This window comes from Ambystoma mexicanum, chromosome 5q (assembly GCF_040938575.1).
Source record: "Ambystoma mexicanum isolate Mex_15411 chromosome 5q, UKY_AmexF1_1, whole genome shotgun sequence".
NCBI lineage: Eukaryota > Metazoa > Chordata > Amphibia > Caudata > Ambystomatidae > Ambystoma > Ambystoma mexicanum.
In genome coordinates this window covers 522,286,254-522,308,374 of record NC_090933.1, presented here as the reverse complement: position 1 = coordinate 522,308,374, position 22,121 = coordinate 522,286,254, and the positions used below count along the sequence as shown (strand labels likewise).

General features: G+C 45.9%; 1 protein-coding gene across 2 annotated transcripts in view; it reads right to left on the bottom strand.

The window, feature by feature from the left end:
* SPIDR (scaffold protein involved in DNA repair) overlaps nucleotides 1-22,121 on the bottom strand; it is a 3,076,965-nt gene that overhangs the window by 130,745 nt on the left and 2,924,099 nt on the right. For both annotated transcript variants that reach the window (XM_069621022.1, XM_069621023.1), the window contains one exon: nucleotides 14,931-14,990. In XM_069621022.1, the coding sequence (XP_069477123.1) occupies nucleotides 14,931-14,990 (60 nt within the window). The remainder of the gene's footprint in view (nucleotides 1-14,930; nucleotides 14,991-22,121) is intronic.

Sequence of the window (22,121 nt, the reverse complement as noted above, 5' to 3'; positions counted from 1 at the left end):
ATCCCGCCCCCATTCTGCCTCGATGTTGCCAGCCAGAAATTGTGACATTCGCAAAGCCAGTAATGGTACCTATACCGCGAAGAGGCCTTGAAACAAGGTATCCATTGAGAAAACCCTATATGTATCCGCGATGAAATGACAGTCTTCTGAAGAAAGTTCCGGAAGAAGTGTAAAAATTAAGGAAAGAAAAGACTGATGACGTCACAAGATGCAGAAATGACACAGCTAGAAGAGATGCCAATTAAGAAAGAATAGAGACCTTATAGAATCTGATGGCGAAGTAGCGTATTAAGCAACATTTCGGGAGCAAAATGAAGATTGCACGTGCGGAGAAGCACCGAAGAAAATGCAAAGCCATTTCACAAATGTACAGATGCAGTAACGCAAGTAGACGAAGTAATCAGGAGGCTGGATATGTAGTGAATAGACTGCAGGCGGTGCCGCCAATATACATATATATATATATATATACATATATATATATATATATATATAGGAATGTATAGAATCTGGATGTTCCACAACGCATTTGAGAAAATTTGGACCCCGTGAATGGAAGGGCTGGAAGTGTGGCGCATCAGAATAAAACAAGCTGAAGGAAGATTCGAGAAGGCTTGCCTGGCCCAGTGTTAAGAGTAAGGGCCGCCAAGAGCCTGGTTATCTACTCGAGAAGATACAGTGAATGTGAGAAGCGAGCTGAACTCCTGTTTGAGGTGTAACGGAAAAACACTAAAAGTGCCGGGGGGGCGTGGCCAGCATGAGAGCAGCAAGGACGTGAGTCTCGAGAGCTCCCTCTGGCTGCCCATGATATCCTGAACAAACATCCTCTCAGATGGAACAAACCCGCCTGAAACTACACCTGCTGCTGAATACAAGTGTGCAGCACGCCTTGGTGAAACTTTAGCCTTCGGTCTTTACTCGTTTTGCAGTTATCCGTGAGTGAATCCGGCGCTGGCTGAGCGCGAGAAATAGCCCGCCAAAATGGCTGCCGCGGGCTGCTCTCGCTGAGAATCCAGATCGCTGTGTCTAGAACACCCGACGCAGCGGAGGGGAGGCTCTGGAGCACCCGCCCCCGTGTGGAAGCTGGCCAACCTGAGGCTCAAGGTGGCATAACGGACCTGCATCAGCCCGTGAAATACAGGGCGTTGTTGTGCAGCTAGCTGGACCTGCATCGCGACAGCTGTGGAACATACGGCAGGAGCGGGTGCAGACCTCTGCAACCGCGGAAGGTAGGACAAGCGTTGTAGTGCTGCGCGAAGGCCCGCTGCCCTGTAACCCTGTGGGGTGCCTTCCCCCTCCGCCCTGTGCTGGATCTGGAGGCCCGGGCGATCTCCCTCCTCCCCTCCTCCTCCTGACATACCGAAAGCCCGGGAGCAACGGGAGAACCACAACAAGCTGTTTCCAGCCTCTGTAACGGCCGGACACCCCCCAGAGCTGTCAACTTGGGAGCGCAGCACGGAAACAGAGGGTGCTGGACAACGGGGCATTGCAAAGTGCCCGGATTGCTGTGAATGACACCCCCGGCGGGGCCCCCCTCAACCGAGGATCATACCACCTGCATCAGGGCCGCCAGGGGTGACGGGCTGCTGTGGAACCTGGCGCCAACCTAGTACTGCGCCTCTGAGGCAATTCTCCATTGAAACTGCATGTGCACTGAGGAGCGGCATAATCCTGCTGTCCAATTCTGAGGGCCTATACATTTGCCGTGGCCCTGAAGTAACTTGATGCTACACTCCTGAGAGGGGCCGAGACCTGCCACGGTGCACATCTGCTCCGAGCCCCCACGCACTTGAGAGCCTAGAGGTGCACTACACACCTACCGAGCAGGAGATAACAAGCATAATCCAGAGCAGACATTGTCAAACGTACGGCACAGCCATAACTAGATGTCCCGTATCAGACAGGGGAAAGTACAAGGCCCTGTCACCCAATACCCAGCCGGTGTGGCGCACATTGGCGCCTGGACGCTCAACACTCAACAGACTGGGCGACAGTAGCAGTGACTACCACCAGCCATATACAAGGAGCGAGCAGGGAACAGGTCAGGAGACTGCCCTGCCCCTGCCCCAGAACTCCCCCCCACAAGATCACGCGGACCATAGGGGCCCCCGCGGAGCGGACGGCCCTCCACCACGGGGCCTGACTGGGAGGGGGCGCCTCCCCTTCCCCCCGACCCCCCGAAAGGCCCAGGAGGACACAGGGCCTACATAAATAGTACGGACAGACAGAGGGGCAGTGGTATATTACCCCGAAAAGTAGGTGGTGGCCCCTGGGTTCACCCCCAGGGCGTGTGCCCGCCTAAAACAACCAGGAGTGAGCGGCAGGTGGGGACTCACCTGAAACGACGTTATTATTGCTGTCCCGAACCACCTGTCCCCATTGGCACAACGGAGCAGTACACCTAACAACGTACACCACGGGATCTGGCTAGGAGGGTTTGCCGCCCGATCCCCGAAAACGGCTTGGCACAAGGCAACAACAAAAGCAGATGGACTTGGGATAGGGGGATCATCCACGATAATAAACCTGATTAACCCCCTACTGCATCGACACGGCAAGGGCAACACAAGAAATAAAACTCGCCGAGGCAAGGTACACAACGGCGGAGGGCAAGCCTGGTGTTCTGGATACGTGGGAGGACACAGCCCATTCCAGCAATATACAGTTATAGGAGCGAGGTACTGGGCAGGAGCAACATCCATGCAGAGCAACTCAGATGCCGGGCGCCAGATCCAAAACGGGCACATCCAGAGCAAAAACTCCAGTGAGACCCCAGGAAGGGCAAATTGAGAAGTGCTGGCGGCAGAGGCGACAAACACACGCAGAATCACCATCCCCTCCCCCGGGGCCGACTCCTGCAGTAAAGGACTTCCCAGCTAGCATAATGGCAACGGACAAGGATGAACTCTTAAATTGCTTGAAAGGCATGGAGACCTGAATGAACAAAGCTTTCCAGAATCAAATGGAACAATTAAGGGAGGACCTGAAATCATCTCTCCAGGAGGTCAATAAAGAAATGGCGGAGATGGGTGAAAGAGTGGACATAGTCGAAAGGGGCCTCTCAAATGTCACGGAAGAAACAAACCAAAATAGCCTACTACTGGACCAGTTGGCGACCGCAACAAACAACTTAGAACTCCAGGCGGAGGATTTGGAAAATCGTTCAAGGAGATCCAATATTAGGGTCAAGGGCCTGGCGGAATCGGTACAGGACAATGATCTGAAAGATACCATGCAACTCTGCTTCAGCAGCCTGCTAGCAGATGTCCAACCGAAGACGATCGGCTTCGACAGGATACACCGTGTGGGTCCAATACGCAATGAACCAGGGTCGAGACCCAGAGATGTCTTGATAGCAATGACATCGTATGGTCTGAAAGAGGAGGTGCTACGATCGGCAACAACAAACTGAGACCTTACGATTAATGGGTCCCGTATACAGTTGTACCAGGACCTGGTCCTGATTACTCTCCACAAAAGAAGGCTAATGCAACCTGTTACGAAGGCCCTTCAAACACAGCAAATCCGTTATAGATGGACGTACCGGTTTGGCCTGTCGTTTACATGGGAAGGAAAACAGAGGAGAATCGGGAATTGCGCAGAGGGCCTGGTGTTGCTGCACCTGGAGGATGAGCAGCCGGAGGCATCTGTGCGCCCACGCCCAAACATGAACGGCCCATCTAGCAAACCATGGGAATGGTCAACGGAGCGAAAGCAAAGACGAGGGAGGAGAGGAAGACCCGGAAGCTCACAGCCGGCTCATGACAGGGAACGGAGAGGCCCAAAAGATCCAGACTCGGCCCATCACACGGACAACGAGTAAAGTGTTAACCAAATGTGAGAAAACAGCACGGCTGAATGGAACCGCCTGCATGGAGGTAGGAGGTCATAACTCTTGGAAACAGGGTCAGGTAATACAATTCCTGACTATTGTGAACTGGGGAAGGGTCGGAGGCCCTAAGCCCGCGGTGACCAGCGGGAGGCCCCTTGGGAGCCCAGGCCTCATGCACCCCCAGGATTGGGAGGGGGGAGAGGGGTGGGTAAGGGAGGGAACTGGAACGAAAGTCAGGAAAGCAGGGAACCAAAAGTCCGGGAAGGAAAAGGAGCCAGCTCCACGAGTGTATGAAACGGAAGCAAGAACAGGCAGAGTAAGCTATAGCGAACGAGAACATAGGGACCCACAGGCAGACAATCTCCACATAGGGAGTAATGGAAGAAGTGAACATTGTCTCGATTAATGTCCATGGGTTAAACTCCCCCGCTAAAAGGCGTTCGATTTTAGATAGATTGGAACCCATGCAATCAAAGATAGCGATCCTACAGGAGACGCATCTGCTCCAGAAAGATGAAAAAAGGATGTGGAGCAGAACATACCCTCTTCAGTTTTTTGCCTCAAGCCAAACAAAAACAAAAGGGGTGGCAATCCTATGTAGCAGAGACTTAGACTTTCGCAAACAACAAACACTGAAGGATCAGGAATGTAGATACCTGGGGGTGAAGGGTACTGTTAATGGTCAATTGTATACAATACTAGCACTCTACACCCCTAATGAAAAACAGGACCAGTACATCCCGAAATTACTCCAGAAGGTGGGAGGATGGTGCGAGGGCGAGTGATAATAGGAGGGGATTTTAATTGTGTAATGGACCCACAATTGGACAAAACACTCCCCCCAACCACAGCAGATCAGCGAAACAGACAGGCCCTTGGAAAGCTTTTCAGAGATTTGGATGTGATAGAAACGTGCGATTTTTCCACCCGGACACCCGAGAATACACACACTACTCAGCAGAGCACAGGGGTTACTCTAGAATAGACATGATCCTGGTGTCCTCTACATTGATCCCCTATGTCAAAAAAATAGAAATCGGAGTCCAATACCTCTCCGACCACACCCCAGTCGTGACCTGCATAGAACTGCAAAGGACAATACATAGACCCCGACCACAATGGAGGCTAAATGAAACAATCCTAAGGGATATTGCACTTAGGGCACATATGGAAGAAGCCATAGGGAACTATTTCCTGGAAAATCACAATGGAGAGGTGGACTGGAGGGTGGTGTGGGATGCGGGGAAAGCAGTAATTAGGGGGGAATTCATAGCACAAGCAACGCAATACTATAGGGAGTGAGCCCTTATAACGCGCAAATTAGAAGAAGAGGTTAGAAACGCATGAAAAGCTCCATAAGACCCGTCAGACGCACAGAGCCTGGCGAGACCTTAAAAAGGCTAGAGCCAAACTAGAAAACCATACCGCAGATAGAATGGCGCAAATACTGCTAAACACGAAACAATCATATTACATAGACGGGGGAAAGCGAGCAAATTCTTGGCAGCTAAACTACGCAAACAGAAGGCGCAAAATGATATCACCAGGCTAAGAAATAGTAGAGGGGAACTGCAGACGAGAGAAGAGGATAAACTAGAAACGATGGTCCACTTTCATAAAAAACTGCTGATTAGCAAAAACCTGAATGCAGCAGAACAGGAGTCATATTTGTCAGCCGTAAAACTGCCACAGATATCGGAACAACAAAAAGGAAAATTGGGGGAACCCATCACAATACAGGAAGTGTGTGATGCGATAGCAGCACTACCCAGGGGAAAGGCACCAGGCCCCGACGGACTAGGGAATGGGTTTTACAAAATATTCCAGACACAATTGGCAACTCCCCTCACTCGCCTTTTCAATCTAATCAGGGATAGGGGTGCAGTTTCAAAGGATATGGGACACTCGACCACGATATTACCCCTAAAACCTGGGAGAGACCCAGTAGAATGCACCAGTTACCGCCCCATAGCTCTCCTCAACACAGATGCAAAACTGTACGCGAAAATACTGGCGAATCGATTGGCAGCAGTACTGCCCGAGATAATACATGCAGACCAGGCAGGCTTCGTAACGGGGAGACATACTCAGGATAATGTCCGGCGTGTAATTGACATAATAGACTGGGGGGCCGGGGGAGGCCCAAAAATTCGCGATCACCGCATTAGATGCCACACGAGCATTCGACAGCATAGATTGGAGGTACCTAAAACTGATATTGGAGGGTTTTGGCTGTGGACCGATATTCACCAAAATGGTTCTGGCAAATTACCAACACCCATCTACGCAACTAGTGGTGAATGGCTACACCTCATAAAAAATCAATATCCGGAGGGGTACTCGACAGGGGTGCCCTCTATCCCCGCTCATATTTGCCATGGCAATGGAACCATTTGCCTGCAGAATAAGGGAAGACCCGGGAATTAGAGGGGTGCGCACCGGGGAGATTCAAAACAAGATAGCCCTCTACGCAGATGACATCATGCTCTATATGGCAGACTCAAGAGAAACATTATCCAGAATAATCAGAGAACTACAGAAGTTCGAAAAGACATCAGGGTTCACAATAAATTATTCAAAATCCAAAGCGCTGAATATAACCGAAGGTAGTGGGGACGTAGCTTTCCTGAAGGAACATTATCCTCTGAAATGCGGAAAACAGTCCCTCGAATACCTAGTAATCCATATCACTAGAACCGTCAAGAATCTGCTCAAGGCAAATATTACACCCCTATGGAAGCGCCTGCAGGAAGACCTGCAGAGATGGGATGCCCAGGAATTGTCCTGGTTTGCTAGAATAGCGGCGATAAAGATGACCCTGCTACCCAAAGTAATGTATGTAGTAAGCTCAACCCCAGTGGTCATCCCCCCAAAACAGATCCTTGAACTCCAAAAGGCGGTGTTTAAATTCATCTGGGGAAATAAGAAGCCGAGGATCCAAAAAAGGATCCTGATGCGACCCACACTACTTGGGGGGCTGGGAGTCCCGGATATGGGGAGATACGTGTTAGCAGCCCAATTAGCACAAGCATTGAAATGGGCGGGTAAAGACCCTCTTCCAGGCTGCGGGAAAATAGAACAGACTGCGACAGATATCACTTTGGGTAAGCTACCATTCCTAAAAACAAAAGCAAGAGATACGGGAGGTATCCTACTAGCAGCCACTAAAACGACCCTACACAGCTGGGATAAGGCTATCCGTAACAGGGGGGTCAAATTAGGTCTGGGCCCACTATCCCCAATCACGCATAATCCAGCTGTCTCTCCTGGCCTTCACAAAAGATTCTGGGAAGGCTGGAACGAAGCAGACACATTGTCCCTACAAGATATGTATCAGGACGACGCCCCACTCACCTTCGAAGGATGTAAACATAGATTCGGCCTCGTCGAAAACCACAGATTTAAATATATTCAATTACGCCACTGGATCTCAAACCCAGAGGTTAAAAGAGCAGGGTTACGACCCCCAGTGGGCCTAGAACTAACAATCCGGGAGGGGACACATGAAAAAGGGATCACTAGACTATACAAGCTACTAGATAAGGCGCAAACAGACGACTCCCTCCAGTACATGAAAGATTGGGAGCGGGACATAGGAGAGGAGATTACGCAGGAAGAATGGAGTCAAATCTGGAGGAGGGCGCACAAATTATCCAAATCCACGGCAATCAAAGAATCGGCATACAAACTATGTTACCGCTGGTATTTACCCCCAAGTAGAATACACAGAACGATCCCCACGTACCCCCCAGAATGCTGGCGGCAGTGTGGAGAAAGAGGAGACATGTTCCATATGTGGTGGTCGTGCCCAAGGATAAAAATATACTGGAAAGAAATACTGAGCCTGATCAGGGACATAACGGGCGCAGACCTACCATGGTCCCCAAAAGTCATTCTGCTGGGGGCAGTGGCAGAAGGGAACTATGCAGCCTCAGGGAACAGAGCAGCCCTCATAACCCACCTTCTGGCTGCAGCAAGGATGACAGTGGCCCAACGATGGAAGACAGTGGAGGGCCCTACAACTCCATGGTAGTGGGTGAAAGTGTGGGGAGTTATGGCAATGGAAAACATTTGCGCCACAAAATCAGGGTCATATCTGAAATTCTTAGCCATATGGGACCCCCTCCAGGACTATGTGGGGGAGCGGGAGAATCAATACTTTAAACCCCGGGCTCTTAGAAACATCCATATCAGATAAAGGCAGCAGAAGATATGGCGAGGGGCTACCTCTTGGAACTGTTCTGGTTACAACCATGGTTTTGATTGGTTCAATTAATAAAAGGAAGAGGGGCGGGTGGGGAGGAGAGGGGGAGGGGTGGGGAAAAGTATGAAGACAATACTAGACTCTACAAGAAAGTTCAAGGGAGTTGAATAAAAGGTTCATGTTGATAACAATGTTCTTAAAATAAGTTGTGACGGAAGCTCAACTATTGTCTTAAGTTAAAAAATGAAAATAAAGTTGGTTAAAAAAAAAACACTAAAAGTGCCAAGGTTTCTTCATTTAATAGTAATAAAAACAATGAAGGAGCTCAAAACGTGGTCTCTATTCACATGGTCGGATGAAAATAGACTTTGGGGCGAGCTACAACGAGACCAGAAGATAAGGCCATGCCTTCACTCCCTTTTATTCTCATGCACAGTGAGCCTTTGCAAGGCCGAGTTCAAATGCATTAATTAGATGGCAGACCGCAGGAGTGATGATGGGTGTTAGGCTAATTGGGTGGTGAGGCATGACCAGGCCAACCCCCCATCACCTGGGGTACCAGCTTGCGTGCTGCTAGCAAGTGGAATATTCTATAAGGGTAAAAGCGTGCCAACCAATTGTAGAGGGCCAAGTAGTAAGGAGCCCTATAGTTTGAGAATCCAATAGAACATTGTGTATTAGTCTGACACAGAAGATGACTTGCACTTAGGCTGGGCTTCATTTCCCACCTGACCATAGAGACCCAATCACGATCCCCGTCCCTACAGAAAGTATATTTAGATGTTCCCTTTAATCCTATCACATTCCCTAGTACATTTTATTTTGCCACATATTATTACATCATTTATGACAAATATTTAGTATAAAGTTGTGTTTTTTATGTGAAATGTTTGAGAGAATGTCCATTGATGTCCGTTGTACTTCCCGTTTTAGATAATTGTTAATAAAACAGCCTTGATTTTGCCAAACTTCCTGAGGCGGTCTGATTATTGATGTATGAGTAAGATCTGCATCCCCATCCATCTCAGATACTGTTACCTCGTCTTAAAGGGCCTACGGGTTCACCACCTGTACTGGCGTTGATACAGGTACCTGGACTGCTACCTTTCCCAATTTATTCTACACCAATTTCGTTACTTGCCCCTGACGCCTCTGGACTGTTTCCCTCTCCCGTTCCTTAATCCTTTTACAATGATGCACTATTATACTCTGTATTTCCAGTCACCCCCTTCGCCTCAATACCCACGATCTTATCCAACACGCCTTCTGCACTTCCTTCAGCAAGCTCCTCTTCACAATAAAATAGAACAGTGGTATCGACTGATCCCACGGCCCTCCCGTCTCAGCTCACCAATTTGCTTGCATTTTTGAATAAATCTAGCTCGGTCCTCATCATCACCCATAGTATACTGCATCAAAGACTGTAAATCAGGGGTATCTGGGAAGGACCTCCGTAGTGCATCCCATACCAGTGCCCTCACTCCATTGAATGGTGCTTCATCGTGTGCATCGTCCCACCGGGTTACTCACGGGTATCCGTCCTTAACCCCCCCCATGTCCTCAGCCTGGTCACCAATTACAGCAACCAGCAAGCTCTTAAGATCCCCTATTGCCAGGAGCACTCCCTGCCTGCTGTTTGCTTTTCAAATTCATATATATACTTACTTGCCTCTGCTGTGAGCTGTGGGAGTGCCTTAATTAAATGGTTCTTATCCATTTGGGGCCAGGGCACATACTGTGTCCTCGCTGCCCCCTTATGTATAAGAGGCATCTGCATCTTTGCCCCACTTCCCACACCCTTCTTCACAACTCTTCTCTTTAGCAATGTCATCTGGCCGGCCCTGTTCCTTAACCTGCCCCCACCCATAGACCTTCTACTTGGGGGGTATTCTCAGCAGCCTCCTCGCCCCTCCCTTCTCCTTCACTCTGATCCTCAGTAGACGTATTAGCATCCTCTTCCTCCACATTCTCTCCCAACACCGTATTCTCCTCTCCCCGGATGATCCACCCCCCGGAGCTTCTATCCTTCTCAATGCCTACACGTCTTATTCCTTCAGTATCCATCTTAAGCAGCACTTCCCCCGATTGCCATCCTCCTGATCCTTCTCTTGATGGCCCTATACTTACTTACTGATCTTGGGGACGTCTCTATCCTTTTCATTTCTGTTAGTAATCCCGTCAACCTATCCTCAAACTCCCTTGACCTATAACCCGCCGATGCAGGCACTTCAGGCGGGTGGGTATACAGAGGTGGGGGGTGGTACTCTGCGGTGTTACTGGTGCTGCAGAAGACCCAACCGCAGCAGGAGGGGTCCTTATCGCAACAGGTACATAGCTTAGATTAGTGCACCCTACTGTGGGATATGTTGTCAAGGGATATAATCCCCTACCCTCCACTGGTGCCCTGCCTTGTTCTCCCTTTCTGCACTTCCCATCTTTCCATCTCTGCACCTCCACTGCATTCCCTTGATGTTCTGGGTCTTCGAACAGACGCCAAAGATAGAGAATGTATTTTCTCTTCTGTAGCTGCTTCCCTTTATATTTTGCTACAAAAAATGTGGACATGTGTTCCAAAATGCTCTTGTTGTGTGAGCCCTGCCTTGGCCATGGGCAACCCTGCAAAGTACCCCTGTGCGCCGCACACGCTGCTGGTTGCTTGTGAAAACAAAAACAACGGAAACTAAACCCAGTCCTTCTTGCTCACCCTTCCATGCGCACACAGAACGCTCCACAAAGTCATCCAACAACCCACCAGACTGCGATGCACACAATCACTGCCCCTTATAGGGCCTGCTTTTCACCCAAAGAACACAACCACAATAGATAAAAACAACACACTAAACTACCATCCACTACTTGTTCCAGGCCTACCACTTATATGAGACCATTACTTTTCATTCCCATGTACCTCCTTTAAATAGTGTACTGCCTTGTGGGACCACCTTCACTCCCCTTCCGAGGAGGGGCTCCTGGCCTTACCTTTGCATTACCTTATAACGCCTTACCTTATAATACTTTACCTAAACACTCCATTTGTAATACAAATTTTAACAAATAACCCTGACCTCATCCACGTCACACTGATGACCTCGCTCTCCACGTACTTGCAGCTTTCACATTTCCACATGTATCTGTCCCCTACTTGTTATCTCTTACAAGAGTCTACTCACATGCGCATGCCCACCCGAACACCTCCGTCATCAGGTTCCAACACTGGCCTGCACTCCCCTCTGAGCCGTGCCCCGCTTCAAAGAGCAGAGAGGACGTCCCTTAAAATGGCTCCTGCTAAACCACTCGGAACAAATGTTCTTTCGGGACCGGTCGCTGTGGGTGGGCGAGGCACCTTCTGGAGAAGCGGCATGGAAGTCTCTGCAGGTATTGGGGCGCCCTCGGGTCACGTCGGGATCACCAACTGAAGGCACGGCCCTAAACACTCACACCAGAGAGAATACAACCCGCTACAAGGCACAAGTCGATCTTGTAAGGATAACAAGTTTTAATCTCACACGCAGATGAGAGTAATGGCAAAGAACTCCGCTGCCAAGAACGTTCTGCCGAAAAGAGGTACAAGCAGAAATGTTTAAAGATACAGACCATCATAATGACGCAACAACATACAGTAAAAACCTACGCGGCTGTTTGGATGGACCCTATATATATTGCACCTTAACCCATAAAGGGTGCTAGTCTATTGGTCCCAGCCCAATCCGTCCATCCATCCATCCATCTTACATCACATGGGTGCTGCAGGGCTCATCTTCTTCTCATGTTGAAAGGTCAGAAAACAAATGAATTATACTCCTACTATACGGCTTGTTTTATCACTCATACTGTGCTCTTGGCAGGCCTTACGAAGGACACGAAGGAGGTCCTGGGGCACTGTAACCGTCACACACACATTTCACTGACTCCCCTCCGCGCCATCCGGCTCCAAGGTCTCCACCCTCGCTTTGAACTATAATTTATCCCTCCCAGCACCTCGCAATACAAATTGCATGATTGTCGCTTCAACAATATGCCTTGTCCGTCTTCTTTGTGAGATAACATGCACACCAGGTGCCGGTCTCTGGTCGCAGCCTGGTAGGGCACATTCCTCTTGGGTAATAAACACATCTTTGCAACACTGTTAGAACAATGAATAGACCTTGTGGCGGTTGGGGGTGTGAGCTGTCCCCATGGGAGCTCGGGCATGGCTTGGGCTTCCTGTGGTCTCGTGAATTTGGGCCAAGTGTATGCAATGCTGCATTTACCACGCCGGCCTTTCCTTCTACCTATGATTACTAATATCTATGCTGAAATAGCAATGCTGCTTGCGCATTGGACTATAATATGTAGTTAGACTATAGTTGGTTTTATTAAAATGGCGTCCTGTTAGACGGCATGGCGTCACTCTCACTGTCCCTCTTCCCCCTGGCCCGTCACAGTTGCTCGAATGCATCTCGCCTCAATTTAAAGCGCCTGGGGGGTGGGGCGGGGCTGTCCCCTTCCCAACATTTGCTCAAAAGGATTTCTTGCTGAATCACTATCACAGGCATATGTCAAATAGAAAAGAATGTGGTTATTCTTATATTCTCAAAACACTCTGATTTTACACAAATCACCCGTATTGAAGAGATAGGATACTGCTCGACCAGGGCTGCGGCTCCTACCCCCAGCCCCGCCCACACAGACCCCTCCCAATCCCGCCCCCACCCTTGAAGGGGATGGTTTCCAAGAGTATTGTTTTTTCCAATTTTACTAGGGGTGTACAGAATTTGTCTTAAAGTAAGTATTCTGCTGAAGTTTGGCTGAAATCCAGCTATTCGGCTTCGAATTAATACTTTCTGGAACACTCATTCAAAGCACACTTTCTATGATTGGCTATCATCTCTCAAACAGAGAGAAGATGTCTAATCCGAGAGAGTGCAACTGCTGGGTAGTGCAAAAAGCAAGTAAGCTATTTGCTTATTAGCTGCTGTAAGGCAATCCAGCGAGGGTGGCATTTGCAGCAGCCAATAATCCTTGGAGACTGTGTGAGCAAAATACATTCTGCACACCAGTGAAGGTGCACCACCTTCACTGGTGTACAGTAGTATTTGCATACAGTGGCGTCTACAGGGAGTGATCTGGGGTGGCACGTGCTACCCATGGAATCGGATTGGCCACCCCATTAGCCTAAACAATCATCATTATGTGTGTGCACGCTCATAGTTTATGTCACCCTTGCATAAATCAGTGCCACAATTGGCCCACAACAGTCAAAAAAGTCTGGACATGCCACTGTTTACATAACACCACCTTTACTTGTGTGCAGAATGTATTTTGCATACACAGAGTCTCCAAGGATTTCCTTTGGAGACGCTACATGAGCAAAATATATTCAGCAATCAGCACACCAGTGAAGGTGGCATTTGCATAACAGGCTTCATTAGTGTGCAGAATGTATTTTGTCCACTGAGGGTCGCAAGGATTTCCTTTGGAGACACTCTGTGACCAAAATACATTCGGCAATCAACACACCAGGGAAGGTGATGTTTACATAACATGCTTCAAGCAGAGGCATGCTTTGCAAATACCACGCTTCAATGGTATGCATAACGTGTTTCCAGAAGTATATGAAACTTTAACATACTAATGGAGGCAATGTGCATTTAGCAGTATATAATATACTGCTTGAGGCACGTTATGGACATGATGCAGCATTTACTGATGGATACATGCATTTTCTGATCAGTTTAACTATTAAACTGATCAGAAAATGCGCATGTATCATGAAAGAAATGCTGTGCCATTTCCATAACGTGCCTCGAGCAGTATATTACGCTTTCTTTTGTAGCAATGGGGGCAGGAACCACACTTAGTCCCCTAAGCACTATTCGGTACACCCATAATTTCCAGCACTGCATAAAACGGAAAAAAATATGAAAAAGACCAAGCTTGCCACCTCAGTGTCCTCTGTATACAATTCCCAAACATGGATATTTGGTCACATTATGGTGAGGGCATTTTTTGGAGAAGAATTCAAGATCAAAGTGGGGAAGAGAGATGGAGTGCAGTCTGGATAGCTAAATTAAGAATCCCTTTTACACAGGGCACTGTTACCTCCGAGAAACAGTGCCAAGCAGGTCCAATAAACTCCAATAATAGCGAGTCTGGCTGGGGTGTGGTAGCTGGCTTCAAACAGACATTTTATCATTTTGGGAAACATATGACAAGCGATGGAGTTCCCCACACTCCTTCAGTGGAATATGAACACAGGCAATGACAACAAGGAGAACACCTGTGGGCCACATCACAAAAAACTGCTCCAGCTGCAGGCCACTAAAATATTAGATTTTTTATGCATGGGCACACTTGTGCTCAAGGTCATTTGTGAAGTGGTCTGGTCTTTGCAAATAAAGTCGCAAAACTGCCCCGGCACCACAGCACTTTAGGTGAGCTGGCTCCCAAGGCTATAATGATGGGTGGGACGATCCCACTGCATCGTTCCGCTGCTTCCTAAACTTAGTGCATTCTTGTAGCATCCCGAAGACAAAACAGGAAGCACGAGGTTTTCGTCTTTGCCTCGGGCAAGGGTTTGGAGATTGGGAAGATTGCAGCTATTGACGTCATTTCACTTAATTCATAGGGGCCGCAGGGTGACATGGGATGAGGTGTACAGTGAAGTGACAGGCGATGGAAGGGAGGAGGGGCCCAGATGCCCGAAGGCTTAACGTGCATGCTGTCTTTTCAATACAGACAAATGGTATGCACAGAAGCCGCTGCATTCTCTGGGAGCCATTATTCCACCCATGACGTCAGTAGCTCTAAAATACGGCTGGGACGAGCAAAGGGAGCCCCAATGTAACCTCCTGAGAACTCTAGGTTATTTCTCAACTAAACATGCGTTTGTTGACACAAAACCAGCAACCTTACCTGGGACCTGCGATATACCACTGTTGCACAAAAGCTGCAGCGCTCAGTCAAACCGACAACCTGAAAGAGAAGGGATACATTAAAAATAAACAAAAAAAGTGTTCTAGGCTACAACTAAATTGCTTGTGTCATTCAAACTAGTGGACTTCTCTTCAAAAGATCGCCTACTCCAAGGGGCCACTTTCACGACCCAACGCCTGATGACATCTTAAAAATTATATTAAACAAAGAGCATAAAAGAACGGGGAAAACCAGAAAGTGTGGTTTCATGCGGAAACAGAAAAAAACGTGTGTGTTATTATTATCTTTATTGTTTTTGGTTTATAGAAAAACCTTTACAAAATTTCGATCAAAAGTACAGTAAAAAAGTTACAAAAGTACAAATTGTAATATATAAAAACCGTAACAGACAAACATACACATTTAAACATTAATACACTTAAATTCCAAATAGCAGATAAAACTCGAGTTACTAATGACAGATAAAACAACTTGAAGATACATTCTTGATAGTGTTATCGACGTCAAAACAGCATGTATCAAATAATTAAAGTTTTTGAACATTTCCTTACAGCACTTATACACATCATAGACATATTCATACTAAATCACATATTACTCTAAAAAATTCATTAATACGTATTTTTAAACCATAGAATTGCCATGAAGCATCTCATACCACAGATTAACTCTGTTCACGTTAGAGATGTCATTTACAAATGCTGAAAAATATTCAATTCTGTGTTTCAGGAGATTCGGACAAATCAATAGCAAGTGCAATAACGATTCATTCACCCTGTTTCCCTTACAGTGCCAACAGTATTTTGTTTCCACAATATTTCTATTTCTTATATTCTGAATTTCAAAAGTGTTTAGAACGTTAAACCGGAATCTCATAGTAAGGGTTTCTAAAAACTCTGGATGGATATTTTTCTATGTATTTCTCGGGAGCCGGTTTTCATTTCCAAAAGGAAACTACTTGTGAGTACAGATGAGAGTTTAAGATCACCACATTATTTTCCAACCAATCCGAAGCTTTTAACAATTCTTTGACCTTACCCGGATTCTTTACAAGAGTCTTCATTGATAGCCCTAGGTCACTTAAAATTTTGGCACATACTTTTTTGAGGTCAGACATAAGTACACCTTCCAGATCTATCCCCAAAAAATAATACAACGTATTTATATCGGACACAAGACACTTACGTAATAGCGATAACTTCTTCCAGTACATGATACTCTTTAAGGAAGGCAGACCCAACTCATAATGTAACATTTCCATTGGTACGCATTTCAGAATGTGACTTAAAACCTTGCGCCACACTTAAGCTTCAATTATTTTCAGATATGGTACCAATTCCTCTGGGCAGAACTCAAGGCCATAGGTCAAACGTGGAATTGCTTTTGTACGATAAAATAATATACTTGGAGTTAAGGTGAATCTCCCATATCTTCTCTCTACTATTTTCATCTGATTGGCAATAGCAGAGGCCTTTGACTTGAGATTATTTCTCATAAAGCCAAGTGTGTGTGTACTAGTATAGGTGTAGCCCAAATATTTCAACACAGATTGATTTTTTAACTTTACACCACCACAAGACAGGGAAAAAGAATCTTGTTTTATGGATTTTGAGCCTGTATAAAATATTACTTTTTTTTTGTTTTATCAAATGTTTTCTGTCTTTAATGAAATCTTCAAATGCAGCTATCGTTCTTTGCAGGCCAACCTTTGTTCCATCAAATAAAAGAAAATCGTCCGCATAAACGATTCATTTTATTTTTATCTTAACTAGCTTTGGTGAGGCTAGTCCACTAGAATCCAGAAACATTCCTGCTTTGGATACATAAAGATTAAACAAGGTGGCTACATCCCTGCCTTAAACCATTATGAGTCCGAATTTGTTCAAATAGTAGACTACTCTGGTGTTGAGACGCACCCTCATTACTGTATAGCAATATTATCAATTCTAGTAGACTTTTTTCAATACCCAGATCATGTAGCATTTTCCATAGGATGTTCCCATCGACCATGTCGAACACCATGGATAGGTCCATGGAGGAAGGTAAAGAGGTTGCTTACCTTTCACTCTAGCTGAAGTCTGTAGATTTGCTAAAATGTACCCACCCACATCCGTACCCATAAACTGTCTGAAACCTATTTGTCTTATGTCCAATATAACTTTTCTCCATTTATTCAGTTCCTCTAGAACAATTGCTGCAAATATTTTGTGATTCGACGTCAGTCAGCATGATTGGTCGATATTTCAATGGATTTAAATGATTACCTTTTATAAATATTAGTATGACATTTGACAGTTTCCACGAGTTTGGGATTTTCTTCTCACTCATGATGACATTAAAGATACAATACAATAGGCCAGACCACATTGCTACATTGTGTCTCGTTGTGACATATGAAAGGTTGTTAGGACCTGGGGTAGTTGATGCCTTGACCACCTTTAGTCGACTAGAGATATTCTTAATCGAGATAGTCAGGGACGACACCTGATTGCGATTATATATATCTGGCGAATGGGTGTCTGGGTACTTATACAGATTCCCAAAATGATCCACCCATATCTTTTCAGATATTGGGTTCATTGTAAGCTGCAGTTGAGTTACTTCAGTACCGTTGATAATAGACCATATATTCCTGGTGTTACCCCTCTCTATAGCTGAAAGCATTGCTTCTCCGTCCTTTTGGGCCATAAATGAACGGCGTGCCAGAAGCCAGTTTTTAAAGGTTTGTTTACAGTGCTTACTTTTGCAGCATAATTCAGTCATGTTGTAATTTTACTTCTTTAATTTATGGACTTCTTTTCTTAATTGTGCCTTTTTCTCCTTAACTTCTATATCGAAGACATGAGCGCATTGTTTTGCAGACTTTTGCGAAATGGATTTCATAACATTAGCTTTGTCTAACATGTAAGAAACATAGGTCGTAAAAGTTTCCCCCGAATAGGTTACCATTTTCCACTCTAGTGAATGAGATGTATAGTCATGAAACAACAAACTATTTATCTTATCTATGTTGTTTGGTGTCCACTTAACCTTAGTGCCTGCAACATTGGCTATAACACTCTCCACACAGGGAACCTCGCCTTTCTTTACTTTTAACCACAGGAATTTTGTTGAAATCATCGCACGATCGCTTTCATATAGGCTGTTCCCTTTCAGGTTACACAAGACTTCCTGGAAATGGTTGCTCACAAATATGTAATCCAGAATTGAGTTGAGACCACGTGCATGCCAAAAACGTATGTGTGAAGAAAGGAAAAATACTCTGCAGGTGTATAGTCCAGCCAATACATTTGTATTTGTTTTTCTCCATTAACAAAATATAGCATATTAAACCGAGATAATAAATAACATTTCCACCGATATAAAAAGTTTGGAGTCCTAATGCTTCTTAAAAGAGTAGCTTTAACAAATGACTGTAAATTATAAATAAAGTAGAGATCATTACTGTTTAACAAAAATGAGATGGAGTCATCGCAAGTTCTAATATCACTTAAAAAAAGGTGACCATAGGCATCTCCTCAAATCAACATTGTTACGGCAAATGAAAAAAAATACCCAAGTTCTTCCTCTGTGGCTAAACCATACACACATTTTGTATTTGGGCTTAACCATTTCAGCAGCACATTTAAAGGAAACGTATCAAGGCAAAGCACGGACATTGATCTTCTACAATCTGGTTAAGAATTAACACACATATTCACTCCAGACACAGCATTCGTACAAAACCTTGAATAAAGCTCCACAGAACAGGTTTTTAAAAATATTTTGCCTTGCAAAATCATACGCCCATAGACCAGCTTTCCGACTAGGCCAAGCCTTACCTTGTTTAATAGTTTAAGTGCCTATAACAACAATATTCTTTAACTCCCATTTAGCTAGCACATCACAACCTTTGGAAAACCAGAGGCATTTTTCCTTTGATAATGATCCCGTAATCTGACTTAATGCAGAAAATATATTTAGATTTTGGTTAAAACCCAATTGGGTTTTCAGAAAATAAGCCAAGAACCTTAATTGGGATTGCACCTCAATGTTAGACTGCCCCAATTCCAGCACAACTGGGGATAGCTATGGGAAGGGCAGTTATTCTTCTCAAAATGTTATTTTTAATAGCCTCCAGTGGGGAGCAGCTAGAGTAGCCCCAGGTTTCTCTGCCCTATAACATCCCAGAACCCACCTTAGTTGCAAAAACCCAGAGGCATGTATCCACCCTCTCCGCCCCAAATAAAACCTTAGTCAGCCTCCCCTAAATGTGTTGAAGCACGCCCTGCGATCTGCTTTATATGTGGCTGCCAGCTGCCATTCTTGGAATAAAGCAGACCCAAATAAGGATAGAAATCCAACACTTATATGCTGACATGCTAAACGTTCATACTACTCTAACCTTCTCCACTCCCAAGCCGCTCACCCTCGCCGTATTTTCCAAACCCTCTCTCGTCTTCTCTCCCCGCCTACCCCTGACCCTTCAGCCTCTTCCACCCTTTCTCCTTCTGACTTTGCAAACTTCTTCTCCTCCGCAATTCTTTCTCTTCGTCAAAAAAGTAACTGCTCTTCCTACTCTTCCCCTTCCCCCCCTGACACCCTCCCTATTCCCCTTCAACCTGCATGTCTGACTTTTCGCCTGTCTCCCCTTCTGACGCGTCCCTCCTCCTGTCCAAAGCCCATCCTACTTCTGCCCCTACTGATCCTCTCCCCTCCCTTCTTATTCCCAAGATCTACCCTCTTCTTATTCCTTACTTAACTTCCTTCTTCAACAACTGCCTTTCCTCAGCTACCTTCCCCTCCGCATTTAAGCATGCCACCATCATTCCTATTCTGAAGAAACCTTCTGCTGATCACCTTCTTACCTCTAACATCCGTCCAATCTCTCTTCTCCCATTCCTCTCTAAACTACTTGAACGCCTTGCCTATTCCCAGCTCTCAGCCTTTGTCACTAATCTTTCTCTCCTACCCCCTTCTCAATCTTGTTTCCGGCCTAAACACTCTCCTGAAACTGCCCTCACTTATATACTTAACTCCCTCCTCTCTGCTCGATACTCTACGCAATCCTCTGCCCTTATTCTCTTTGACCTTTCTGCTGCTTTCGACACTGTTGATCACCCCCTACTTCTCAACACTCTTTCTTCCTTTGGTTTCAAAGGTTCTGTTCTTAACTGGCTCTCCTCGTACCTCTCCTCCCGCTCATTCGCTGTCTCCTGGGGCACCGTTCCTCACCCAAGGTTCGGTTCTTGGCCCTTTCCTATTCTCTCTTTACACCTCTCTCGTTGCCCCTGTTATCTTCTCATTTGGTATTTATCACCAATTCTATGCTGATGACACCCAGCTCTTCCTTTCGTTCTCTTTCTTCTCCTCTGACCTCCACCTTAAACTCTCTTCCTGTCTTACTGCCATTAACAACTGGATGTCATCCCGCTTTCTTTCTCTCAATACTGATAAGACTGAAGTCTTATTCTTTCCCTCCAATAGTCTTCCCACTCCCTCTCCTCCACCTTTCATTCATCCCCCCCCTCTAGTCTTCCTATCTCTGCCCACGCTCGCAATCTAGGCATTCACTTTGACTATTCCCTCTCATTTTCCCACCTTATTTCTCTAACATCTCGCGCTTTGTCGCTACCACCTCTTCAGTATTCGCAAAGTCCGCGCCTCTCTCACCTTCCATGCTACAAAACTTTTAATCTCCTCCCTTTATCTTCTCTTGCCTCTTCTATTGCTCCTCCCTACTCTTTGGACTACCTGCTTCTCATCTTCCTCCCCTCAAATCTATCTACCACTCAGCCGTCCGTCCCCTCTGTCTCCTTGCCCCGCATGACTCCATTTCTTCTTCGTTCTCCTCCCTTGGCTGGCTTCCCTTTCACTCCCAACTTAAATTTCATTTTCTTGGTCTAGTCTTTAAATCTCTCCATGATCTGGCTAACCCTTATCTCTCCTCTCTCCTCTCTTTCTACACTCCCTCCCGCTCCCTTTGTTCAGCCGACCACTCCTTTCTCACCGTCCCTTCTCCCGTTTACGCTCCTTTCAGCTCCTAGCCCCCCTGCACTGGAACTCCTTACCTCTCTCAATCCGCTTTATACCTACCTTTTCCTCCTTCCGCACTTCCCTGAAATCTCTGCTTCTCCATTCCCTGCCATGAAACCTTCCCCGCCTCTCATTCTCTCCCCTTCCCTCAAATCTTCCCTATGATACTCTCTTCCCTCCGCCTTCCCATTATCCTCCCTCATTTTCACCCTTATACCCCTTCTGTTTTTCCCTCCTCCTTCCCTTCCTCACCCCTTCTCTCTTCCCTCTCAGATTAATTGCTCTTGTTACTGTTTTTATTGGTTCAATTCATGATTGTAAATTGCTTCTACTGTTATAATGCTCTATGTATTCTGTTGTTATAATGTAAAGCGCTTTGGATGAAAGCGCTATATAAACACAATAAATACAAATACATTATTCAGGTGCCACGAGTAACTGGTACCGCCTTTACCAAATACCATCAATTTTTTTTTTTTTTTAGATACACTCACATTTAAACTATGCTCATTTAAAAAATGGATCTGCACAGGGAAGACTATGCTGTAAGCTGTGCCTGGAGTTAAATCAAACAGAGCTGTTTTGTCAGCTTTGAGGCAAGCATTATATTAAGTGCTATTTAAAGAAGGAGGGCTCACTCTACCAAGTTATAGGGATCAAATTCCGAAATAAATCAAATGAACCACAGAGCAAACAAGCAACCTTGTTTAACACCTTCCCCCCACTTTGTTGGTCATAAAATCAGAGGTAAAACTTCCATTGTTAATACAACATACAGCCCCGAATAATCAACATAGCGCAGCTGAACCAGATTCAGTAGCCCTGACGGAACACCAATTTTGTTCAGATTTTGATGTAAAATGTTCCTATCAGTAGAATCAAACCTTTGCTAAGTAGAGGACAGTCACATATAACTTGCCCCCTCTGACCCTGAAATACTATTCTACAAAAATATGTAATGTAAAGCAATGATCAGTGATGCTAAAGCCAGCATAGGATTTTATCAGAATGTTATAAGCACTAGTTCATTCCTTACATTAAGCATTTGATAAAATCCTACCACACCGCAGAGAGATTCAGATGTAACAATGAGGTTCAGGTAGTGAAACTTTCTGAAACAAAGGAACAATAAGGCTTCCACGTAGAGGGTGTACC